General features: G+C 42.2%; 1 protein-coding gene and 1 long non-coding RNA gene across 2 annotated transcripts; both read left to right on the top strand.

Moving 5' to 3' along the window:
* The first annotated feature begins 7,340 nt into the window (after positions 1-7,340).
* On the top strand, positions 7,341-15,806 carry LOC148156296 (uncharacterized). Its single transcript, XR_015764938.1, has 3 exons — positions 7,341-10,915; positions 12,916-13,018; positions 14,802-15,806. It is a non-coding gene; the product is annotated as an uncharacterized LOC148156296 (long non-coding RNA).
* A 1,669-nt stretch (positions 15,807-17,475) lies between these two features.
* Positions 17,476-24,851, top strand: june (JunE proto-oncogene, AP-1 transcription factor subunit). The gene is made up of 2 exons (XM_014998389.2): positions 17,476-17,611; positions 19,628-24,851. Exon 2 carries the CDS (start codon positions 19,722-19,724, stop codon positions 20,703-20,705), a length of 984 nt encoding a protein of 327 aa, XP_014853875.1. The 5' UTR covers positions 17,476-17,611; positions 19,628-19,721; the 3' UTR covers positions 20,706-24,851.
* Positions 24,852-27,419: the final 2,568 nt, after the last annotated feature.

The following is a 27,419-nucleotide window of genomic DNA, read 5'->3' as shown; positions in this document are numbered from 1 at the left end:
CTCTTACTTGTTTTTTAAATTCAGATGTTTTTTTTATCATGCGTAACCGTGACAACGAGGTATTGGGGCTGGGTGGTTTACAACTTGGAGCGGCTAGTTAGCATCTCAAAATCCAAATTAATACTTGAACTTTGACCCCAAATCCCAGAGCAGAAGGAAGTTCAGAGAGTCGTCTCCATCATATCTGACCAAAGAGGAGCTTCAGAGTGAAACCTGCAGCATCAGCAGCAGCTCTGAGAGGAAACACCATGCGCTCACACACACACACACACACACACACCCCTAGGGACAATGAAGAGGGACGACATGGAGACTCCATGCAGAAAGACCCAGGCTGGGAATCGAACCCAGGATCTTCTTGCTGCAAAGCAGCAGCTCTACCACTGAACCACTGTGCAGCCCAGGAAATGATATTTTATTTTCTTCTGTTTGGGAGAAATAAATTATTTTAAATGATTCAGAAGCAGAAAAATAGAAACATGTTCAGAATATTGAGGATTTTTAATGAAATGTTTGTAGATTTGGGGAGAAAATATCAGAACTCGACTCAGACGGACGAGTTCTGAGTCGTCTGAATCACAACAAACTGATTCGATCCAAACAGGCTGAGGAAGATCCTCCTCCTCCTCTTCCTCCTTTTCATCCTCCTCTTCCTCCTCATCATCCTCATCCTCCTCTTCCTCCTTTTCATCCTCCTCTTCCTCCTCATCCTCCTCTTCCTCCTTTTCATCATCCTCTTCCTCCTCTTCCTCCTTTTCATCCTCATCCTCCTCTTCCTCCTTTTCATCATCCTCTTCCTCCTTTTCATCCTCCTCTTCCTCCTCATCATCCTCATCCTCCTCTTCCTCCTTTTCATCCTCATCCTCCTCCTCCTCTGAGCAGCTTTCAGTTGTCCCTCCTGGTTCCCCTCCACATCAAACTTCTCTGAGTTTGGATGTTTATTCTCTGAAGTCGCTGCCGAAGCGAAACCTCAACTCTCCTCTCCGTGTCCTGAGCCGCTCGGTGTCACTGGAGTGATGTCACCGCCTGCTGGCTGCAGTGATGTCACCGCCTGCTGGCTGCAGTGATGTCACCGCCTGCTGGCTGCAGTGATGTCACCGCCTGCTGCAGTGATGTCACCGCCTGCTGGCTGCAGTGATGTCACCGCCTGCTGCAGTGATGTCACCGCCTGCTGGCTGCAGTGATGTCACCGCCTGCTGGCTGCAGTGATGTCACCGCCTGCTGGCTGCAGTGATGTCACCGCCTGCTGGCTGCAGTGATGTCACCGCCTGCTGCAGTGATGTCACCGCCTGCTGGCTGCAGTGATGTCACCGCCTGCTGCAGTGATGTCACCGCCTGCTGGCTGCAGTGATGTCACCGCCTGCTGGCTGCAGTGATGTCACCGCCTGCTGGCTGCAGTGATGTCACCGCCTGCTGCAGTGATGTCACCGCCTGCTGGCTGCAGTGATGTCACCGCCTGCTGCAGTGATGTCACCGCCTGCTGGCTGCAGTGATGTCACCGCCTGCTGGCTGCAGTGATGTCACCGCCTGCTGGCTGCAGTGATGTCACCGCCTGCTGCAGTGATGTCACCGCCTGCTGGCTGCAGTGATGTCACCGCCTGCTGCAGTGATGTCACCGCCTGCTGGCTGCAGTGATGTCACCGCCTGCTGGCTGCAGTGATGTCACCGCCTGCTGGCTGCAGTGATGTCACCGCCTGCTGGCTGCAGTGATGTCAGCACCGCTGATGACTTTCAGATGTTTGAGTCTTTCTGCTTGGAGGAAAACCAACCAGTCAGAACCTGAAGCGTCTTCACACCTGGAAATGAGGAGGAAGTGACTCTTAAAGATGTAAAAATGAAGTTTGGAGGAAAAATCAATCAGAATAATTTGGCCCAATTTTTGTAGGACTGACCTGATTCAGAATAATGAAACAATCCACTAGAAAAAATCCTGAATTTCCTGCAGATTAAAGTTGAAACTGAAATAAACTAAAAGCAAAATGAGGTCATGTTGAGTCTGGAGGAGCTGCAGAGAGCTGCAGCTCAGGTGGAGGAAAATATGCTGCGAAAATCATAGCTAGCATACCGTAGCTAGCATAAAATGACTGACCAATCATCCATCCAGCTGATCTGCTGTTGGAGAAACTTCAGAAAAACCCTAATGACCTCCTGGCCGACTAAAATCAGACGATGGGTTTAACATTTAAGTTAATACGGTTAAAAACATTCTGGAAGTCAAAGGTTCTTCACATGTTTTGTAACATCGTCTGTTGGTCCACCCAGAAGCTAACACCGTTCAGAAGTTCTTGTTATGTGTAGAATGGCCTAGTCAAAGTCCAGACTTAAAGCTAACAGTATGAATTGTTTCAGTGTGTTTATAAAAACATAAAAACATCAGTAAAATACCAGAACAGTTCTGTTGGCTTTCACTTGTTCCATCAGTCATCTCCCCGTAGACTGGCTGTGTGTGTGTGTGTGTGTGTGTGTGTGTGTGTGTGTACTTGTTTTACCTGCCGCGTGGGGACTTCAGCCTGACTCTGTGCATACACGTGGGGACCTGATGACACGTGGGGACCAAATTTGAGGTCCCCACCGGCACAACCCCATTTTCAAGTAGAAAATGGTGTATAAACATGCCTGGTGAAGTTTTCCAGGAAGTCCCCACGAATTCCATTCCAAGACAAAATGTGTGTGTGTGTATAAGGGAACCGCCCCTAGTGGTCACACAGATTATTGCAGTCCCCATTAGGCTAGGTGTTCCGGAACAGTGCGTCACCATCTGCTCACTCTCTAGCTCCCTCTATTGGTCGGTCAGAGGTTTTGCAATTTATCGGTGAAATTAAACTTTAACTGTAAAAATGTAATATTTTTAACTTATTTTTTTACATTGTGGGATTAATGGAGTATTTTTCATTTAATTTATTTTATTGCAATTTAAAGTGAAGTTTACCAGTATTTACTTTTTTATTTAATTTATTGCAATAAATTAAATAAAATTTATTACAATAAATAATAATAAATTTATTGTAATAAATAAATTTATTATTTATTATTATAAATATTAAATAAGCAGCTTAGCTCAAAGCTGCGCTCTTAGCTTTGAGAAGCTAAGCGCACACACACTATTGAAACTCAAGTTAACTGGCAAATAGTAAAGAGCTGAAATTTGGTACATCGGTAGGACCCACTGAAACAAGAAAAAAAGCCTTTTGGAGGAAATGTTGCCATTTTGGGTCAAATTTTTTGGCATTTTTGACTTTTCATACATGTCGAACTTCAACAAACTCCTACAGATTCTGAGCTATCTTCAAATTTGGTCAATATGACATTAAGGCAGTGGTTCTTAACGTGAGTTCATTCGAACCCCAGGGGTTTGATCAGTCGGTCTCAGGGGTTCAGTGGAGCCTCTGCCGCACTGATTGAAGAAGCTCCACTTCTCAGCATGAATTTGAACTTGTGTCTTTTCTTACTTCAGCAAAGCTCACAGTTTTTACCAAATTCTGTACCAAATTCTTTTCGGGGTTGCTACTGCCTCTAGTGGCATGGGGGTGGTAACATAATTACTCAGTCAGCCTCCTGCAGTGATTAACAGGCAGAAGCAGCTGTTGGAGCTGATCTGATTATTGGGTGAAGGAGTGAGGAGTGAAATTGTTTTTGTACCGCAAATTAACGTTTTATTTTAAGTCAACTCAGAGATTATTTTTTGTTATTTTTATAAGCAAAAGAAACTCCTTTGAAACAGGAAAAGTCTCCCCAAGTGCTTTTTATTGTTTTTGAATGAGTCGAAAACCTCCTCCTGAGGGACTACTCTGGTATTTTTGTTTTCTGGACCTTTGTGATGCAAGAGTGGCCATAACAAGTACAAAAACCTTCACCGACGACTTGAAGAAAAGCACAAAGTTGTGGGATCCAGCCGATCACTCACAGAAGAACAAAGAAAGCAGCCAGCGGGCAGTGAGTAAAATCAGCTGATTGAGTTTATGAATGAAAGTGCAGCTGCGCTGCAGAGAAACAATCAATCGCCACAGAAAGCAAAGTTGTGGATTTTGGAAAAGAATTGCAACAAAAAAGGATGTTTATGGATGAACTTATTTGAAAGTGAAGGGATTGTGTGATCATTAACAATGTCTGACCCTGACACTCCGCCTGCGTCTCAGGACATATTAAAGGTGTGCGTTCTTTCGCGCAGAGGCAGATTGGGAGCCTGCACTAGAAGGATTACATTACTAAATCAGAATACTGCAAAGTCTTTATTTATTATTAATTTTTCATTCTCTTAAGAATGTAGAGCTAATTATTTGATCTAAACAAGACCTTAAAGTGGATCCAGTTTCTCTCGATGGTCAACCTGTTGAAATTGTGGCAAATTTTAAATACCTTGGGTCGTTCCTGGACAGTCAGCTCAACTGAAAACACTGACTATATTTTGAAGAACTGTTATCAGAGACTCTACCTTTGAAGAAGACTTAGTGATCTTGGGGTGACCCAAATAGACTCTAATTGGGTCACCCCCTATGTCTTGAATTTTGAAAAAAATAATTTTGTTTATCACTACATAAGGGTTCAGCGAGTGCGCATATGAATTTGATGGATTTGGTACCTCAAAAAAGATTAAGAACCACTGCATTAAGGTGTTGGGGAGTAATGATTATCAATTTTTTTTTTGTTTTTGTGGATGTTAAAGGGGCATGGCCAGGCCTTAACTTTGAGCTTCATACCATAAATTTGGAAAATCTATAACTTTCTTAAAGAAAGACTGATTTATACCAAACAATGAGTGATCCATGTGGTATGCCAAATGATACTATTTGGTCATATGATGACATAAATGCACACCCTATCAGAACAAGAAGTCTGTTTTTTTCCTTTGAAAGTTCCATTTCTGACTCCCTTGATCTAATCAAGATGATACTGAGGCAGATACCAGAAAAATTGGTCTTACTTGCTTTAAAGCTCAACAAGTTTACACTGGAAGGTGACTTCCCCATGCCCACACAATATAGCAAGCCATTGCCATTCATTTGGCTCTAAATTCCACATATTTCAGCCAAGCAGCACCAAAGTCACTAGGGAGAATGGACATGTCTGGCACATTCCGCATCATGGCGTTTACCATAAGCGAAAGAACATACTGAGGGTGGTGTTTGACTGCACATCCTCATTTCAAGGAACCTCTCTGAACAAGAAACATCTCCAAGGTCCTGATTTAACAAACACCCTGATTGGGGTACTGTTAAGGTTTCGCCAAGAAGCAATCACTGTTATGGCAGACATTGAGGCAATGTTTTATCAAGTTTATGTTGATGAAAAGGACAGGGACTTTCTGAGGTTTCTGTGGTGGCCAGAAGGGGACATTAGTAAACCTCTTGAGGTTTACAGGATAAAATTTCACCTCTTTGGTTCAGTATCACTGCTGCCGACAACCAGAAACATTATTCTGATGAGGTTATCAAAACCATTAAAAGTAACTTATGTAGATTGTTTGCCTCTGATCAGTGGCAACAGAGAACCCTCCAGGACCCTACTGAGGGTGTAGAGCTGGTCCAGTGTTCCACGACCAGGACGAAAACCACACTGCTCTTCCTGAATCCGTGGTTCGACTATCCGACGGACCCTCCTCTCCAGAACCCCTGAATAGACCTTACCAGGGAGGCTTAAGAGTGTGACCCCTCTGTAATTGGAGCACACCCTCCAGTCCCCCTTTTTGAACAGGGGGACCACCACCCCAGTCTGCCAATCCAGGGGAACTGCCCCCGATGTCCATGCGATATTGCAGAGACGCGTGAGCCAACACAACCCTACAACATCCAGAGCCTTAAGGAACTCCGGGCGGATCTCATCCACCCCCGGGGCCCTGCCACCGAGGAGCTTTTTGACCACCTCGGCGACCTCGTCCCCAGAGATTGGAGAGCCCGACCCAGAGTCCCCAGGCTCAGCTTCCTCAACAGAAGGCATGTTGGTGGGATTGAGGAGGTCTTCGAAGTATTCCGCCCAACGGCCCACGGCCCGAGTTGATGGGACGGGGTCAGCAGCACACCGCCCCCACTATAAACAGTGTTGGTGCTGCACTGCTTCCCCCTCCTGAGACGCCGGATGGTGGACCAGAATCGCCTCGAAGCCGTACGGAAGTCTTTCTCCATGGCCTCTCCAAACTCCTCCCATGCCCAAGTTTTTGCCTCAGCGACCACCTGAGCCACATGCCACTTCACCCGCCAGTACCCATCAGCTGCTTCTGGAGTCCCACAGGCCAAAAAGGCCCGATAGGACTCCTTGACAGCATCGCTCACCGAAGGCGTCCACCAACGGGTTCGAGGGTTGCCGCTGCGACAGGCACCAACAACCTTTGCGGCCACAGCTCCGATAAGCCGCCTCGGCAATTGAGGCACGGAACATGGTCCACTCAGACTCAATGTCCCCTACCTCCCCCGGAACGTGTTCGAAGTTCTGCCAGAGATGAGAGTTAAAGCTCCGTCTCACAGGGGACTCCGCCAGACGTTCCCAGCAGACCCTCACTACACGTTTGGGCCTGCCAGATCTGACCGGCTTCCTCCCCCACCACCGGAGCCAACTCACCACCAGGTAGTGGTCAGTGGACAGCTCCGCACCTCTCTTCACCCGAGTGTCCAAGACATACGGCCGCAGATCCGATGAAACGACGACAAAATCGATCATCCAACCTGCGGCCTAGGGTGTCCTGGTGCCAAGTGCACATATGGACACCCTTATGCTTTAACATGGTGTTCATGATGGACAATCCGTGACGAGCACAGAAGTCCAATAACAGAACACCACTCAAGTTCAGATTGGGGGGGCCGTTCCTCCCAACCACGCCCCTCCAGGTCTCACCGTCATTGCCCACGTGAGCGTTGAAGTCCCCCAGCAGAACAAGGGAGTCCCCAGGAGGGGCACTCTCCAGTACCCCCTCTAAGGACTCCAAGAAGGGTGGGTAATCTGAACTGTTGTTCGGCCCATAAGCACATACAACAGTCAGAACTCTTACCCCCACCCGTAGGCGGAAGGAGGCTACCCTTTCGAGTAACCTCTCAGCTACTTCAAGCTGAGAGGTTCTACCCAGAACCTCTCAGCCTCGCACACTGGCACCTGTTCCTTCCCCACCAGAGAAGTGACGTTCCACGTCCCAAGAGCCAGCTTCTGCAGCCGAGGATCAGACCGCCAGGGTCCCCTCCTTCGGCCGCCGCCCATTACACATTGTACCCGACCCCTTTGGCCCCTCCGACAGGTGGTGAGCCCATTGGAAGGGGGACCCACGTCTCCTCTTCGGGCTGAGCCCGGCCGGGCTCCGTGGGTAAAAGCCCGGCCACCAGGCGCTCACCATTGTGCCCCACCTCCAGTTGTATTGTACCTCTATTGTTGTATATTTATTTATTTATTTATTTATGTATTTATTTGTTTTGCTTAGACCCTCCTCCTGCAGTGATTAACAGGCAGAAGCAGCTGTTGGGGCTGATCTGATTGTTGGGTGAAGGAGTGAGGAGTGAAACAGAGTTTTTGTACCGCAAATTAACGTTTTATTTGAAGTCAACTCGGAGATTATTTTTTGTTATTTTTATAAGTAAAAGAAACTCCTTTGACACAGGAAAAGTCTCCGTGAGTGCTTTTTATTGTTTTTGAGTGAGTCAAAAACCTTCTCCTGAAGGACTACTCTGGCATTTTTGTTTTCTGGACCTTTGTGATGGAAGAGTGGCCATAACACAGAGAGAATACCCTCCATGGATAAAGGAGTTGGAAACTAAAATAAAAAAGGGTCACACTAGAGGTGGTGGCTTGGTGCAGCTACTTCAAGCTCAATACCCAGAAGACAGTGGAGTTAATGATGGACTTAGGAAAGTCACAGACCCATCATCCCCTCTCAGAGTCCTTTCTATCTCCAATTTGGACTCATTCTGCTTCCTGGACATCACCATCATCCAGGACTTCAAGTGGGAGCCAACCATCAGCTCCTTTATCATAAAGGCCCAGAACAAGTTGTTCTAGCTATGGCAGCTGAGAGAACTCAAACTGCCAATTGAGTGTTGGTGCAGTTTAACACAGCCATCATCAAGTCCGTCCTCACCACCTCTGTCACTGGGTACAATGGAACCACAACCAAGGACAAACCTAGATTACAACACATCATGCATACTGATGAAAAGGTGATTGGGTGCAACCTCCAACATTTACATGACCTGTACTTCAGGGATGTAGGTCGTGCAGGTTGGATTGCAACTAACACTTCTCAAGAACAGCTTCTTTACCTCAGCCATTAGACTGTTAACAATAGATAATTGAATGTTGCATAACACTGCCACTTTATCTACCTGCTATTCTGCACATGCATACATATTTTTACTTTTTAGTCATATTTTGCATCAATATATCAAAGCAATTTCCTAACACATGACCCTGTATACTAGCAATAGCAATAAAAGTGATTCTGATTCTTCATGCGACAAGTCTGACGTTCTATCAAACAGTTCTAGGAATGGGGTACTGTTCTATCCCATTGTGTGCTAGGGGAATGGTATGACTGAAAGAAACAGGAATCTTAATAAAATGGTAAACATAGCAGTTCTATGTCTGGAAATTGAATTAAAACTAATTGAATAATTCCTAAAGAGAAAGTATTTCACTCCATGTTCATTAGTCAAGTCAAACAGGTCATGTTTAGGCCTGCTTAGTAGAAATGACAGTATTAGGTGCATTAAGTGCAGAAGCTTTCTGCTGAACACAATCCTTTATTTGCTCTTTGTTTTATGTAAAGGTTATGCAGTGTTGTCCATCATTTTAAGTGACTTACCCATACAAAATTTAACAGAAATAAAAATCTTATCCACATATTTATCCACATGTAGTATAATAATAGTAATATATAGTAGTATAATAATAGTATAATAGTATAATCTTATCCACATATTTATCCACATATAGTTTTCCTTATCTACAATAGGCCTCCACCCAATTTCTCTGTAATGGCTGCCATCTCACACACATCCTGAAATTTGACGTCCCCACCTCACCCATGCCCATCCCCCCTCAACATTCCCTCCATGGCCTGGAGGGAAACATGCTGAACTATAAAGTATAGCATGTTTGAACTTTTTAAGGAAAATGCTTGGTTGACAATAAAGAATGGTGGGAGAAGAGAAATAAAGAATCCGCATGCAACTCAAGCAGGTTGACTGGCTCACATTTCCTCATATAGTTTTTCTTATGTACTATAGCCATCTACCCAGTTTCTCTGTAATGGCTGCCATCTCACACACTTCCTGAGATTTGACGTCCCCATCTCACCCATGCCCATCCCCCCTCAACATGCTTGGTTGAAGATAAAGAATGGTTGGAGAATAAAAAAAATCAGTATGCTAATCAAACAGGTTGACCACCTCACATTTCTTCACTTTCTTTCAACTTTCCTAATTTATATATTTATTTTTCCACATCCTGTTTTTCTGATATGCTATAGCCTCTATCCCCAGTCTCTCTGTAATGGCTGCCATCTCACACACTTCCTGAGATTTGACGTCCCCACCTCACCCATGCCCATCCCCCTCAACATGCTTGGTTGAAGATAAAGAACGGTGGGAAAATAACAAAATCAGTATGCTAATCAAACAAGTTGACTGGCTCACATTTCTTCAGTCACTTTCTTTCAACTTTCCTAATTTATATATTTATTTTTCCACATCTTGTTTTTCTGATATGCTATAGCCTCTATCCCCAGTCTCTCTGTAATGGCTGCCATCTCACACACTTCCTGAGATTTGACGTCCCCACCTCACCCATGCCCATCCCCCCTCAACATTCCTCCATAACTTGCTCTCAAACTTTGCAGAATTGACTGGTGTTGAACCTACAAAATTTCCATTACAAAGAATAATTTTGTCTCCTGAAGCATTACTGTGGGAGATAATAAAATGTAACTTATTAATTTCATAGTTTTAAAACTTAATTGATGGCGCGGGAAAGTTGTGACGCCAAAGTTAAGGTGTCATTAGTTATTAACACAGGGCTGGGCCGTCAACCTCAGCTCAATGCTTTTTGCAACCAAGCAGAAACTCCGGCGTGTGCCGGAGGAAAAATCAAGCGCTCCTTTTTGACTACTGCACACCGAAGGAGGGGATTCATGCTAACACATCCGAGGAATGAGGAGCGACATATGACGAGGAATGAGCTAAAAAAATGGTAAGATTATAGTTATCTTAATGGACTCCTAGTTTTTATCCATTATATCACTCGGTCAGATATACTTTTAAATGCTGTTTAAACGTGTTGATCTGTAAAAACTGTTTCAATTGTGCTTCACTTGGATGGCTAGCTTACATTAGCCTAGTACAGCTAATAAGAAACATGCATGTTTTATTTTCAATTTATTGATGTGCAGTCTTACAAGAAAAATAAAAGTGATAACCTAAAAAATATGTTATTAAAATATGACTGCTCAAAAAATAACTCAAATGCAAAATATAAAAAGCTAAGTTAGCAAATTGCAAACCTCATAAAGCAGAAATAATGAAATATGCACTATTTTCAGTCACCCTGCTTGTGTGATTGAAGAGGGTTTTTGCTTTTTTGCATGTGTTTTGAATGGAGAGACGATAGACATGAGGATCTAAAACACGAGGCTGAAGTAAATGGATACCTTGTGGGTAAAGGTTGATTCTGCTGGGAGGGGGGCCTTCAGGGCACATTACACCAGACTACATTCTCTTTAGAATAATAAAGGTTGGGATATTTGGGGAAGAGCTGTGAATTAGAAACTAACTTCAGCATCATAACTTTAGTTGAGGGGAAGAGAGTGAATCTGCTTTGTTAAAATGAATTTCAGGGCTTTGACACATTTATAATCATTGAATGTTTGGGGGGGGGGGTTTCCAGGAAAATCCCAACCAGAGATGCAGATCCAGTGATGGGAGTGACGGCTGTTCCAGTTTAAAAGGTGAATTATCTCAGGGAAAGATGCATTAGCCCACAGTGTTTTTCCCACTTTTAAATTGTTTTTGCATAACTGTTTCAGCTAAATTAATGTAACCTGTGCATAACCGCACAGGTAAGAGAAGGGAGGTGTGCAGGGGCGGATCTAGCAAAATATTTATGGGGTGACAAGAGGAGGGCAGGGATTTTTTCAGGGGTGGCAGCATATGCCAGTATCTAAGTATGAATCTAGATAGAGATGTGCCAATACCGTGATCGGCGATCACCGATCATACACTTTTTCACGGAAATCGGCCGATTATGATCGATGGCCGATTGATCGGCACACCTCTAATAGATAGATATGTCTCACTCTCACATTTGGCTTACACAGACCTAACATTGGACTTAATCTGTTTTTAACTTGCATTGTTTCAAAATGAGCTTCATGTAGCACTGAGGATTAAATAAAATTTCTTAATATAGTATAGTTAATTATTTTTATGTATTTCATACTGCTACTAATTGATTTGTATTACTGGATTGGACTAATCGCTTTGTGACTCATTGTGTCCAGAAAATCATTGTGTCCAGAAAATAATTTTATCCCAATGCAGGACAAGCAGAAATCTGTCAAAAAACAAAAACATGGGGTGGCAACTGCCTCCCCATGCCACCCCAGTAGATCTGCCCCTGGAGGTGTGAAAGAGGATTTACCTGATTTTAATTGCCTAGATTAGAAGAAGCTAACACAATATCAGTTAATGTTTGATTTAAGAGTACACAGTCAGGTTTTTCTTAAACAAAGAAAAGGCTCAACACATCTTTCCTGCAGTTATTTTATTTCAAATGCCAGTTGTTTCTAAATATCCAAAGAAATAAAGATTTGTGTTGTCATCTCTGACAGCGGGAGATGTTTTGGTAGGACCCAGTTCAACTGCTTTCCTTTATACATTCATCTGTTATTGACTTCTTATAGCTTTGCTAATTTTATTTAGTAACAGTCTAGTTGTTCCTTTAGTTGTTCTTCTAGTTGGGGAAATCATATTTTATTTATCACTGCAGGAGGGTTCAGTGAATGCGCATATGAAACTGGTGGGTTTGGTACCTCAAAAAAGGTTAAGAACCACTGTCTTGCATATAAATGTCAAATAATTTAAAGCCTTTTAATTTATGTATGCTGAAACCATTATGTCAAATTTAGCAGCAATGATAATCTCAATAAACAAATGGTGGTCTGTGTTAAAATATTAGCTTTTATGGGGCCCCTGAAGCTCTGGGGGCCCAATGGAGCTGCTGACTTAATTTGGATTTAACAGAAGTGGACAGAATTGATATTCATTTTAATTGTATTTTTTGATTAGTTGTTTTTAAGACTAGTTGTGGGTTTATATAGCAGTTCAATGATGATGTTTTCCCATAACATAATTACCCAGTGATATTTTTACTTTTATTGTCAACTTAACATCTTTTAATACAAAAAACACGGTGGACCACCTGGGCACCCGACCACCGGGCTTAGCAAGTTTTCTGGGGGAAACCCTGCATGTTGAAGTATAAAATCAATGTGCATAGTTTGTGTCATTTAACCTACAGTTAATAGGTCAGATTAGGTGAAAATGGATATCATAGTCCAAATGTAATTTGCTGCGGTCAGTACCTAACTCCTGTGTGGGTGTCTGATTTTTAACTGTCAAATTTGGACACAGCAGAATATTAGCTTTTGGTGTATTTGTGACAGATCCGGGTGGATCACTTCATGGTTAGTATTAAATATATAAGTAAGGCTTTTGCTTTATTTGTCCTCCCACCCCCTCTGTTAAGTGCTGTGTTTTCATATTATGCACCATGAAATGCAGAATCTCCAGTGTAATCTGATGGAGCCTGTACACTTTTGATGCTGTTAATATGTGACATATTTGGGATTTCTAAATACCTTCATGAAGTTGAAGTTGACTCTGTAGCTCTGTATTAAGTTGTAACAGCTAATTTAGGCATTTTACTGTTAAACTTGTCAATTTTTAGGAGTTGAAACAGTCATCCGATGAGAGCGACGATACCGTCATCCTTGGTCCAACACCAGCTGAAGTACGGGACATGAGCGTGCCTGAGCTCACAAGAACTGATTGTAAGTTTATCTATAAATATCATAGTATCACACTTTTTTTTAACTGATGATTGTAGATGTTTTGATGTTTATGCTTGTTTCTGTATTTATCATCAGAAATAATTTCCCAGAGAACAAAAAGTCATGGGAATAGAAATTATTTTCACAGGCGTCTAAGAAAAATGCAATGAACATTCAGGTTAACATCGGTAGGCCTAACAGCAGCCAATCAGAGTGGAAAAAATATTATTATTTTGTGCCATTTTCTAGTTGTTAAATATTCCACAAAATGAGGAGATAAAAGATGAACAACATGCCAGTTTAAACTTTGGACTATTTGCAAACCAACTGAACTCTGCAGCATTAAAACATGGATAGAACTGTAACTACATTAATCATAGCTCTTCTTCTGTTCAGTGTTTGTCAGTTTCTTGTGGTGCAGCTCTGTGCTGCCTTCAGGAGAATGGGACATCAGAGCATCATCCATAAAATTTCACCCAAATGGCATTTACTGTGCAAACCAGAGCTTTTAGTGGAAAAACAAAAGTTCCTTTTAATGCCACACAAATATGAGACAGAAATATGGATTATTTCTTTATATAGACCTGTCTATTGATTATAGATTAATAGTTTTACTGAACAGAAATTACAAAGAACAAATCTGGTTCTTCATCAAATCCTAATGAGTCAAACTGAAAGTGTCATGGAGTCACTGAACACCACCATGACATTAACACTGACATGAAAAATAATATTGAAGAAATAAATATATCAAATATAATTAAAAACATAAATAAGTGATAAGTTATTTACTGTTATGGTCTGTAAGATATATTTATTCTCAGTATTAGATGTGGTCTCAACAAACCCATGGCACTTCAACAATATTATTTTACCTTTTATCTGGAAATAGTGTCTGTTTATTCTTGCCATACAGTCCTCTGTATTAATTATTGCTCGAAAGGCCTTGCCATACCAGTTTATTCCTCTGTATTTACTTTAGTTTCTTAGTTTATTCTTGCATTTTGTTCTTCATTCATTTCCATTTAGTTTCCTTTGATTAGTATTGTCCTCTCTTGGTTTATTGCTATGTCCACTTTAGTTTCTTTTCTGTTTCTAGATTTATTTTATCATTTATTGATGCTCAGTAATCTTCACTCATCACCTGCTGCGCTGCCTAATCATCATGTTTCACATCATGTGTTCATTTTTCACTGTTCAGCGTCGGATTCTGTTTTTATGCCATAATTCACATCTCTGCCAGCATGCCTAGGTGGGCCCCATGTGGGGAAAAGGAGGGCAGACCATGTGGGTTTGTCCGCGGGTTCCATGATGGCCCCACATGGGTTTGCCCATGTAGGGCCACAGCCCACATGGGCCATACATGGGCAAACCCATGTGGGCCACCACCATATAGGGCATGTAGGGCCCATGTGGGCTGTGGCCCTACATGGGCCCTACATGGGCAAACCCATGCCGGGCCATTGTGGAACCCGCAGACAAACCCATATGGGACCCATATATCAGCCCTCCTTTCCCCCACATGGGGCCCACCTAGGCATGCTGGCAGGGTACCTGCTGATGCTTTTTTAAGGACTGGTGAGATTAATGTTTTCACTCATTACTAGTTGTCAGCTTCATCAGTGGCAACTATTACAGCTGACAACTGACCCTTTAATATTAAATACTTTACTACAGCTGTGATTGAAAAATGTTTTTGTGATAGCTTTATAACTTGCCCTGTCACACAGACTGAAACCTTTTTTCATTGAAGAACACTTATGTGCCCCTAATTATTTTTCAGGCCCACCACAAAAGAAGAGACTCAAGTGGAGCCAAGAAGAAATTCAGGCGGTGGAGAAAACGCTCATGGACTGTATTGAATCTGGAAAGGTTCCTGAGAAAGCCCAGTGTACAGTCATGGCCAAAAGTTTTGAGAATGACACAAATATTATATTTTCACATTAACTGTTGCCCTCTGGTTTTCATGTGTCAGATGTTTTCATCACATACAGAAATACAATTGCAATCATATTATGAGTAACAAAAGCTTTTACTGACAGAATGAGTTAATGCAGCAAGTTAGTATTTGCAGTGTTGACCCCTCTTCTTCAGAACCTCTGCAATTCTCCCTGGCATGCTCTCAATCAACTTCTGGACTAAATCCTGACTGATAGCAGTCCATTCTTGCACAATCAATGCTTGCATTTTGTCAGAATTGCTAGGTTTTTGTTTGTCCACCCATCTCTTGATGATTGACCACAAGTTTTCAATGGGATTAAGATCTGGGGAGTTTCCAGGCCATGGACCCAAAATCAAATATTGCTGTTAAGCTGATCACTCTTTATAACATTCTGGAGTACATGCAAATTGCCATTATAAAAACTGAAGCAGTAGACTTTGTAAAAATTAACATTTGAATCATTCTCAAAACTTTTGGCCATGACTGTATGAAGTGCATTGAAACCTCACCAGTGGCCCTCAAGGACAGGACATGGCAAGGGGTTAAATTCTATGTGAAAAATCGCATAGATGCGTTAAAACGAGAGACTTTCAAAAGAAGGTAAGCGTTGACTTTTTTGGTATCTGGATCTGTTTGAAGTTTCTGCCAGTTTTGAAGTTCTGAGACAGCTGCAGTCAAGTTTTGTAATCCAAGTATGTATGCATACTTTCATAGAAGAGGAAGTGTGTATGTTAATGTTTATGGATGCAAATCAATGAATCCATTTCATATATGTATATCCATGTTGAATTGTACTACGTATATCTGGAAATTGTGTAATAAAATGGTTCACATACAACCTGAAAATGCAGTCCAATATTGATGGTTGGCTTTAAGCAGGTTACCAGGAACTTAAAATAACATTAAACAAAAACAAATCTAATATAATGCAGTTTATTGACTTAAAACAACTAGGATTGCTCATATTTAACAAACTGTGTTCACAAAAATTACACAGTGCCACCTGGTGGTAGTTGGTGAAGGACAAGTCCCCACGTGCACCCAAAACCTGACAGATTTTTGATTTTCTAAACTTTATAAATTTTTATGTTAAAGATGATATTTCATGTTCCAATGTCCCTAAAAAAAATCCAAACCTAAAATGGAGTCTTTAGCTCATTTAGAAAGTTGAGTCCCCACGCGTAACCACCTAGTCACTCGCTAAAAATGGTCCTCACGTTTCACCTAATACAAGTATGTGTGTGTGTGTGTGTGTGTGTGTGTGTGTGTGTGTGTGTGTGTGTGTTCTGCTGCTCCACCTATAGTTACAGTAATTACTCCGGCTGTGACAGATCCAAACACACACAGTCTGTTTTCAGACCTCATGCTCTGAAGATAATCATTTAGCACCAAACAGGATCAGATTCTGGTCCAGACCCGGTCCAGTCCAGTTCAGAGGATCTGGGGAAACTGAAGTTCCCAGAACCAGAAAGGAACTCCAGTCCATTTATCAAGAAAGTCCAGTTCTGATGTGAACGCTAACCGAACTCTGACCTGTTCACAAGCATGAACTCTTCCATGGTATACAGGAAGTGGACTACAGCGCAGGGGATTCTGGGTAAATCCAACCAAAGCTAATATGCTAGCCAAAGACTAAAGAGAAATCCTCCAACCGCTAAAATCTGACGCCTCCATCTTGTTTCCATCTGGTGAAGAAGGAAGTTGCTCTCAGCGTCTTCAGAGGTTTTTGTGTCGTTTCCTTCAGTGGTTCTTGGTGCAGCGCCCCCACAGGCCAGGAGGGGAACAGGTTGGTTTCACTCCAGCTGCGTTTCCATCGACTATAACTCACCAAGATTGCAATTCTGAATTAATTATTGGTACATTTAGCAGTTTGGTTTGGTCTGAGGTCCAGCTTCAAATCATGAACATCATGAAACTCTGAAATGTTCTGGTGGACTGGGATTCAGAAAACCCAGTGGACCAGAACCAGCAGAACCAGTGATGAAGCTTCACTCTGGATTCTGGTTCTTTCTGCTCTTCCTCCAGACGCTGAGACCTCGATTCAGGAATAAAATCTAAAAAAACAATTTGGACTGAACAACAGTCCGGTTCTGGTTCAGAAGGTTCTGGTTCAGGTGTAGCTTCATCTGTGTTTTCACGTCTCTTAAAGTCGTCTCTTAAAGTTCTGACTTCTTGTCCCACAGTTTCTCCTTCCACTCAACTTTCCGCTGAAATGCCTGAACGCTCCGCTTGGTTCCTGCAGCGCATCGTAACAGAACTTCTTCTGGGTTTTAATAAACATTAAAATGATTCTGATGATATTTTAGTTCATTTTCAGGCTCAGAGAGAAAATCTGACATTTAACCTGAACTTCACTATAAATGTGTAAATGAAGAGAAAACATCATGGTGAGTCACGCTGGGAGTGTGTGTGTGTGTGTGTGTGTGTGTGTGTGTGTGTCTGTGTGTGTGTGTGTGTGTGTGTGTGTGTGTGTGTGTTCAGTCTGACTCTGACTCACCCCGCTCTCTCTCTCTCTCTCTCTCTCTCTCTTTCTCTCTCTCTCTCAGATTATCAAACATTATTCCGGCTCCCTCCTCTCCTCTCTTCCTTCTCGTCTCTCCGGGGTTTTTTCCGCTCCGGTACCGGTTCGGCGGCCCGCGGAGGTTCTGCAGGTGAGTCCGGATGATGACTCTGTCGGTGTCGGTGCCGCTGAACTTCACGGCAACTTGAGCGCTTTTTAATGAAAAAACGAGAAACGCAGATTTATTTTAATCCACTGTGGATGATTTGTGTCGCAGCTTTTAATTTATTATTCATGTTTTAACCAGAAACTGAAACATTTAACAGTTTTATTCAGATTTATTTGGTATTTCTCTCTTATTTTCTGTAGAAACATCTTTAAATCTCGTTTCAGTGACTCATTTATTTATCATATTTACTGTATTTAACTCAGAGCGTTTCTGATTATCAAAGTAAAACACTTTTTATTTTAAATATAAAGTAAATAAAACAGAAACGTCCTTTGGAAAGAGTCCGGTTCGGACCCGAGAGCGTTCAGCTGCTGTTGCCTCATCTGTCCACCAGAGGGCACCGATCAGTAACGATGGCCTTTAAATTACAGTAAAAACTCAGATTTGTTACCTTTTTATTGTCTTTGTTATAAAAACACGTGAAGACTCTTTAGATATTTGTTTTCATTTTTTCTGATCAAACAGGAACCTGGAACATGATTTTAACTTTTTATCCTTTTTCTGGCTTCAGTTTGTTTCATTTGGATTTTATGTGACAGAAAATGATCATGAAACAGAAGGAAAATATTTTAAATAGTTTTCAACAATTTTTATAAATAAACTCTGAAAAGTGTGGAGTACATTTATATTTAGTCAGCTTTAAACTTCTGCAGTCTGAATCTTTAATTTAAAACGTTTCCATCTCAGTCGGGTTGGAGGGAGAACATCAGTTTTAAAACCCTTCTACAGACTCAACTCTAGACTTTGACTAGGCCGTTACATGAATCAGCTCTGATCTAAGACATTTAATACCTCTGGCTGGATATTAAGACCTTTTTTTCAGATCAGCTACATTCACATTAAACGTTTAATTTACTTTTTGCACTAGATTTTATTTGGGGGCATCAGAGTAAAGGCTGAGTATACATGCATGCCACACTTTACAGTTTTTATTGTGGCTTTTTTCAGTTTATCATTATTTCTATCACAGCAAAACCCAACAAAGTTTCTCAGTTTTTGGTTTTTATTTTTTAAGGCTTTGCTAACAACGGCTCATTGTCCAGAAACCAAAATAAATGTCAGCCGCACACTTCAGAACGTTTTCCTCCGTCCATCTGGGTCACAGAGACGCAGCAGGTGAAACTCTCCAGGTGAAAGTCAGAAGGGATTCATAGCTCCTCCTGGGGTTCTGGAGGTTTTCCTGGATTTTCCTTAGTTTTCCTGGGTTTTCCTGGATTCCTCCTCCTGGTTCTGGATGGGAAAGGTGCTGTGCTCCAGACAGGAAGTGCCAGTCTCACCGCGTTTCATCGCCACTTCAGGAGAATCCGACATTTCAGGAAACAAAACGTCGGATCGGCGGCAGGAAGAAAATCCTGCAGTGGAAGTGGAGCCGAGTCCGTCGCCTCGAGGGAAACCTCAGCCGACGCTGCAGCTCATTATGGGATGGATGAAACTCTGCTTTCATCTGAAAACGTTTGATCCAATTCCGAATCCTTTTGGAATCCAGTAGCAGTCAGTGTCACAGTAAATGTGAAGAGGCCTCTGACTGCAGACTGACATGCTAACAGCTCTACATCCAGGAGCAGACATGATATTTCACTTATTAGCTAGATCTGCTCATCCTTTGTGCCTTACCAGAGGCGCCAGAGATGTGGTTCATGCTGCTTAGCAACTGCTACTTCCTGTTAGCAACAAATGTGTTGATCAGATGGTTAAATTAGAGAATAATAATGAATGAAACACGTCAAAGTTACATTTCTGTAGAAAACCTTCCATCTTTTCCAGACCTGGTTTTGTTTTTAGCAGAAAATGAAAAACCAGGATTTCAGGATGCTGAACGAGTAGAGAACGGTTCTGATGGTTCTGTTGGTTCTGATGGTTCTGTTGGTTCTGATGGTTCTGTTGGTTCTGTTGATGCCGGTTCTGTAGGTTCTGCTGACGGTTCTGTTTCCTCTGCAGCTCTTCATCCTGCTGACGTCAGGTCAACGGGGATCTGCTGAGGCGTTCAGGTTAATCGGATTATGCGGCTCTCCTCTCCGGCCCCTCCCTGTCCATGACGGCTGCCATGGAAACCCCGTTCTACCACGACGACGCGCCGGCGGCGCCCAGCTTCAGCCAGGTGGCCGAGTACGAGCGCTACCCGGGCGGGAAGATGCTGATGAGCAAGAAGGCGGCGTCCATGGGCGGCGGCCACCACTTCCTGGGCGGAGGCAGCGCCGCGGCAGGAAGGAGCGGTAACCACGGCAACCTGGGCCTTCCCGGCAGCAGCGCCCTGATGGCGCCCGGCTCTTCGTCCGCGGCGGCGGACATGAACCTGCTGAAGCTGGCGTCCCCGGACCTGGAGCACCTGATCATCCAGTCCAATCAGGGCCTGGTGTCCACAAGCCCCGCCTCCAGCGCCGCCAACCCCTTCCTGTACCGCAGCCAGGCCACCAACGAGCAGGAGGGCTTCGCCGACGGCTTCGTCAAGGCGCTGGCCGACCTGCACAAGCAGAACCAGCTGGTGGGCGGCGGACACGTGTCCCCGTCTGCGTCCTACCAGAGGAACCTGATGTCCGGCGGAGACATGCCCGTCTACACCAACCTGAGCAGCTACACCCCGGGGCAGATGCCCTACGCCGGGGGGCAGATGGGGTACGGCGGCGGCCCGCAGACCCACGGCCGCGGCCCGGACGCCCCTCAGACCGTCCCCGAGGTCCCCCACCTGCCCGGTGACCCCGCGTCCCCGCCGTCCCTGTCCCCCATCGACCTGGAGACGCAGGAGCGAATCAAAGCCGAGCGCAAGAAGCTGCGCAACCGCATCGCCGCGTCCAAGTGCCGCAAGCGGAAGCTGGAGCGGATCTCCCGCCTGGAGGAGAAGGTGAAGGTCCTGAAGAGCCAGAACTCGGACCTGGCGTCCACCGCCGCCATGCTGCGGCAGCAGGTGGCCCAGCTCAAGCAGAAGGTCATGAGCCACGTCACCAACGGCTGCCAGATCGCCGTGGCGACCGGAGCCGCCGCCAAGTCTGGAACCGGCAGCGAGGACTCCAGCTGCTGAGCGGGACGACACCTGGACGACACCTGGACAGGTGAGGAGCCGTCGGCCAATCGGATCGCAGCGGAGGCGGAGCCAGACGAAACGTTTCCGGTTTGGGATCCTTTAAAACGGCTCCTGGGATTTATCCGACCGTTTGGTTTTCCTGACAGGAGATTTTATTTCAACATTTTAAGGATTAAAACTGAAGAAACATGAAAATAAAAACTCTGCAGTTTGAAGACAATTTTCCAAAATGGAAACAAAAAACTTTGTAAAAATGTTTTAATTTCCTTATTTTAACAGTTTTCATCCAAATCCATCATAAACTGTCATTTTCTCTTCATATGTTCATGATATTTGAAATCTTCTCTGCAGTTTTATCAGTTTTTAACAAAAACGTTTCTTCATGTTAAAAAACAAACATTTAAACTTTTCACCTCCAGTTTCTGGTTTGGAATCGGTTAAAATGACCGACTTGCATTTATCATCAAATTTGATCAGAGGTTTATGTAACCTCTTTTGGGGGAAAACATGTTTTTCAATCTTTCTACATGAAAATATTCATGGATGTAAATTTATTCAGACTGTTGGGGTTTTGTGGCTGAGCAGGTAAAAGTTTTTTATTCTCATTTTATCCAGAAAATATTTTCTGAGCTGAACTACGAACCTGCAGCCGGTAGATTTTATTTTATAGACGAACGGTTTGAAGGGAAATACTGGAATTAGGAGCTAAATTAGACTTTTTAGAAGTGAAGTGAGGCGTCAGGTTCTGTTTAGAATAAAGCAGATAAATAGATACGATGAACCCAGTTTGGTTTCAGATTTGGCCTCTTTAACGTTTTTAAAGATTCTTGGGTTCAAACTGAGGGTTAAGTCAGTTTTAAGAGGATCTTTTATGGATTTTTGGATCGATGCTGAATTTTTCTGTCATGTTTCAAACAGGACTAAACTGTAAGCTCATTGTTGACTGTATGAAATTAATGATTTGCTTGTTTTCTGTTGTCACTATAAGCTACTGCTCCAGTTTTTATAAATGTTTCTCAGTCCTGCATGGAGATTTCTACGACATTTAAATAATCTGCTCCTCCAGTTTTATGTGGTTTCTTGGAAATTCACGCAAATTTATCTGATCCTGCAACAAAATTATGACTTTACTGTAAATTTCCTACAAAAGTAGTCAAAAGCGTTGTTTAAATGATGCTACCTCCCACCTGCAGGTGGCAGTACCCACTGCCACCTGCAGTGGCAGTGGGTACTGCCACTGCAGTACCCACATTTAGTGACATTTAGTGGATGTCACTAAATTCTGCACAAATATTTCTAATGGGCTCTTTGCACGTCAGCTTCTGGTTCGGTTGTTTCTGATCTGTAGAAAATGGCCTTTTCCACCAGGAGCTGCAGGGCTGATGATGAACATCGATCTGAAGCCCAACAAGCTGGAGAAATGTTTTAAGATGTTCGCCTCGTTATACGTTCACTGACACGAAGGTCACTTTTACTTTCTTAAACTTTGTGGCTAACATTAACTTTAGCTTATGCTAGTAGGCAATATTCTCGGACATTGTTCTTGTAAAATGTGCTATTTAAGTATCTAAACATTCTAACGGACAATGTATTTATCTTATTTTCAAGTATATTATGTGTGTTTATTGTCGTTAGTGTCACAGACTAACGGGGAGGTTCCGGTTCGGACTTTTTACTTCCGAAGCCTGATAAAGCTCAACAAGCCTCATAGCTTAACAGTAGCGCAGCTCTGGTGTCAGAGATCTGGTTCAGCTGTTCAGGTTCAAAGTTGCTGCTTTTAGAAAAATATGACCGTGTTGCTTCATGTCTCCGTGTTATTTCGTTTTATTACCTTTGCATGTTTCTTGTTCAGAGCTCAGATAGGACGGTGTTTACAGCAGGATGTACAGGCGGATCAGTTGCTCGGCTGTCTGGCTCTGGTCTGCTCTCTCGTTCCCATAAACTCTTTCAGGCTGAATACAGAAGTGATTCCATGGAAATAACTCAGGGAGGCTCCTTTATTTACCATCCGTGTCCCCGGTAGTTTTAGGCTGATCCGGAGTGAAGTGAAGGCTGCAAACTTTGCTGTGCGGCGTTAGCTGGTAGCGACAGATATTTACAAGCCATCTTCTTAATTCAGGATCGCTTGGAAATTAACGAAAACTTAAAAGCCCATTATATTAGGAAGACAGCAATGTTCATAGCATTGCTTTATCTGCGTCTGAAATACGACTTTGTCTTTTCTAGTTGTCATGGTAACTCAAAGCGGGAACAAGTGAGCCGCATCGGCTCCTGGAGATGTGACGTCAACGCCGTAGGTGCAAAGAGCCCATCGATTATTGACTGCAAAACAAAAACTAACAAGAACAATCATAAAATCCTGGAGGGATATTTAATGATGCTCTGAAAAAAAGTACACTTACTTTAATACAAAAATAATTAGTTTTTCATACTGAGCTTTAATCTACAACTGTATTTATTCCACTGAACTTTTTTACAGATTAGCATTAGCTTTAGGATCTTAGCATCCTTTAATTATATGGACTCTGTGGCTGAAAAACTGATTATCTAGCTGAAGTATTTGTAATATTTCAGAAATACTGGAGCAGAATCTGTACTTTAAAAGAACGTTTCCTCTTTTAAAAAGATTAACCTTACATCCAGTTCCAGTTTATTTTGGTTTTAATGAAATGTAAATTTCATCATAATGAGCTGTTCCTGTCTGAGCTCTGGCAGTTAAATCCACATTTCAAACACATTTAGCTCAAATACAAAAACCTGCTTATTGCAGCAGCTAACTAGCAGCTGATACAGAAGCTAGCATGACAAAAACTACAGCAACTAGCTTGTAGCTATCAGGCAGCAGCTGATGTGAAGTTAGCTACAAGCTAACTAGCATATTTGTTTCACATTTTCCTTGAACTGACTGTTTACACTGCTTTTATTTTAAAATGTATTTAAAATTAAGAAGAACTTGTTTGGGGACAGTTTTCAGAATGTTAGCGTCCGCATGCTAGCAGTTGAAGAATTGTTATTGGTTTACATTGTAAAAATGAAAAAGACAAAAAAATCTGTATCAAACTTAAATAGTGATTTTAGAAAAATCATAAAAGATATCAAACAGTCATGAAAATAACTGAATGACTGACGACTTATGTAAAAGTTGGATGGAGTTTCTGGTTGCAGTTAGCTAACAAAGAGCACAAAGTTTTTCTAAATTTGGCAAAACAAGCTTAGCATCGAAGAGTCGAAGCTTCTGGTTTGACAGAAATGTCTAAAAGTCACTTTTCAAACATTAAGTAGTGAAATAAAAACAGAATCAACGTAAATAATGCCATACATGCTAACTAACATGTAGCTGCAGCAGCTAGCATGAAGCTAACTACAGGCTTTTCCACGCAGGACTAACCACAATAAATTTAGTTTTAGTCTTTGTTGGTTCCCATAAACACCTGCCCTAATATTTACATATTAAATGTGTTTGCTTTATGTTTAATGTTGCAGATTTTTGGTTGAAACTTTTCCTGATGGAGAGCAACGCAGCATCAACATGTCTGCTTCTTTTATAGAAAACCAATCAGGAAGCAGAAGATTCATGACTGAAATCGTTTCAGTGTTTCAGAGCTTCACATCGTGAAGTGATTTTTTTACTTTATGTAAATAAAACTCAGTTTTGAGATGAAGTTTTCTGATGAAGCCGTTTGTTTTGTGTTTTCATCGACATTTAATCACAAACTTTCAGCCAGGAGGCGAATCGACCCTTTACCACCAAGGACTGTTTAACATGCAGTCAGATTTCACTGCAGGTTGAGGATATTACAGTAAACAACGTAAATCAGGTTCAGTAATAAAACAACATGGAGGACTGGGGAAAGAACTTCCTGTTGACGGGTTAAGAAGGATCAACGTGTTGAGCAAATATTTATTTTTAAACTTGAACGAGGCTTTTTACCTCCCTGAGGAGGATATTTTTGCACAGATGTACAGAACCTGTTTCTATGTTCACATGATCAGATTCATGTTTCTATTTATAATGTTTTTACTGTTGGTTTCTGCTGTACTCCAGTGTTTTTGTGATGAAGTGTTGAAACGTTTAACCCCATCATGACCGTGTTGTTTCTGAATAAACTTTATCGCTTCATGATGATAAACTGAGTTAAATAATGTGGTAAATTTCCATGTCTGGGTTTTTTTATTGATGTAAAACTGTAAAGTTGTTGGTTTAATGTTGAGAAATCAGGAAAACTTGATGTTTCAAAACTTTTAGTTCAGTTTTACTGTAAACTGAAGAAATTAAGGAAACATTGAGAAACTCTAAGCTTCACCATTTATAAAAAAAAGAGACAAAAAGTGCCAAATTATAATAAAAAGGTTTTGTTTTATTAATTTTTTAAAATATTTGTTTCATAATTAATATGTTCTGATTCTGTTAAATCTTTATTTCTCCAGATTTTTATGAATTTATATTTTCTTTCGGTCTCGTCCATCCCAGCTGATGTTGGGATCAAAATGCTACAAGTTACTAAAATACGACTTTTTCTTTTATGGATTTTATATAAACTGATTAATAAATCAGGAATATTCCCCAAACTTTACCTATTAAAGGTTTATGACAACCTTTAATAGGGTTGTTATAAACAACCTCATTAAAGCAGCGCAGCTCGTTAGCAGCTTGTTAGCAGCTCGTCAGCAGCTCGTCAGCAGCTCGTCAGCAGCTCGTCAGCAGCTCGTCAGCAGCTCGTTAGCAGCTTATTATTATTTCCAACCCAACAGTATAAATCATTTGTTTTACTGATGAATCAATGGCTAGTTTATTTAACTAATCAATTCCTCATATTAACGTCTTTTTGCTTCTTCCCGGTCGGCCATCTTTGTTCTGTTTCCTTTCGAGACGTTTTGTGAAGATTTTAATGTTTTGCAGTGAAAGTTGTTTTTTTTAGTTTTTTCCTTTAGCTAAGATTTCAGATCGTTGTGTTTTGGGTCTCAGATTTTAAAAATTGTCCAACAATTTTAAAATCCTGACTTAATGTAGACCAGCGGTGTCCAACGTGTGGTCCAGGGGCCGTTTGTGGCCCTTAGAATAATTCTCCGTGGCCCCAGACTGCAGTTCAAGAATGAATCTGGGAAACTTTTATGATTGTTTAGAGCAAGAATTTCAGTGACAAATTTAACTCTTCTTGATTCATAAACTTTTCTTTTAATTTTAATTTCCTAATAAATAATAAATATTCAGCAACTTTTTACTGAAGAAAAAAGTCGAGAGCATTTTTAGAGTTTTTGAAGGTCATTTTGCTCTTTGTTGCTGAGAAAAGAGAAATAAACTGGTTGGTAAACGCTGCGCCGTTCTCTCCTCGTTCAGATGTTTCACCTTTAAATCCCAACAAAAAGACGTTGGGAAAAGTTTCGGCCTGGACTTCTGACCCGATGACCTGTGATGCTCTGAGACTCCAGACCAACTGAGATCCGGTTCAGGAACACGACCAGAACCGGAGGAACCTGCTTCTGCTTTGGAGAACTTGGTGGAAACGAAGCGCTGAAGGCGGCGAGTCGCTTCTCTCCATCATCGATGAATCAGAGACGTTTCTGAGGCTCTTTTATGTTTCACACATTTAACACATCCAGTTAGTCATCCAGTATTATTATTATTATTATTATTATTACTATTACACTGTAACTCCTGAAACTAAAGCAGCCCCACCAGCGCAGCGTGGACCAGAATGACTCAGGGCTTCATTGTTTTTGTTGGGAATTTTTATTTAAATGTTTATTAATGAATTAAATGTGAAATATCTGAACTTTTCATGTAATTTTTTCCAGGTTATTTGTCTTTTCTCAGCATCAAAAAGGAAAACGTTCTTCAAAAACTAGCAGAATAAAAGTCTTTTCTTTTACGTTTTGGAAGGAAATTCAGGTTAAAAGAAAACGTTTTCCATTAATGAAGAGTTAAATTTGTCACTGACATTCTCGGGCTGAATCTGCCTGCGGCATCCTGAGCAGTTGGTGAAAATGTTTGAAAGGTTAAAGGTCAAGATCTCAGACGGTGTTTGTGTCTGTGAGCCAAACCGAGTCAGAACCCAGAACTTAATAACCGTGTTTAAGGAAATCCTTCGATGACGCGTCTCTGTGGGAAACTGAGCCCTGAAGGAGCAACGCCGTCCTGAGCGGGTCGGCGCCGGTCCGATCCGCTGACAGAGCAGAACCGACCCACTGTCCAGGAAACTTCAGTCAGCAGAAATTAAACACCAATGACCCAGAATCACTGCTAAACCGTCAGGCTGATAAAGCTGCCGGTCTAAATATTAATATTAATTAATACTAATTAATGTTAATTAATGTAATTGGACTGGATGCGGGCTGCACAGTGGAGCAGCTGGTAGAGGTGTTGCCTGGCAGCAAGAAGGTTCTGGGTTCGATTCCTGGGGTCTTTCTGCATGTTCTCCTTGTGCATGGAGGCTCATGGTGGTTTTTCCTGTTGGGTTGAGAGAGCAGCACTCATTTGTCAGGTGATTCCTTTAACTAAATGAGCATCACTCTCTCAACCTGTCAGGTGATTCCTTTAACTAAACTAGCCTTGCTCTCTCAACCTGTCAGGTGATTCCTTTAACTAAACTAGCCTTGCTCTCTCAACCTGTCAGGTGATTCCTTTAACTAAACTAGCCTTGCTCTCTCAACCTGTCAGGTGATTCCTTTAAGTAGCCTTGCTCTCTCAACCTGTCAGGTGATTCCTTTAAC

This window comes from Poecilia mexicana, unplaced genomic scaffold (genome assembly GCF_051168715.1).
Source record: "Poecilia mexicana isolate PSO_F unplaced genomic scaffold, ASM5116871v1 scaffold_12, whole genome shotgun sequence".
Classification (NCBI taxonomy): domain Eukaryota; kingdom Metazoa; phylum Chordata; class Actinopteri; order Cyprinodontiformes; family Poeciliidae; genus Poecilia; species Poecilia mexicana.
This window is presented reverse-complemented; position numbering and strand designations above follow the sequence as displayed.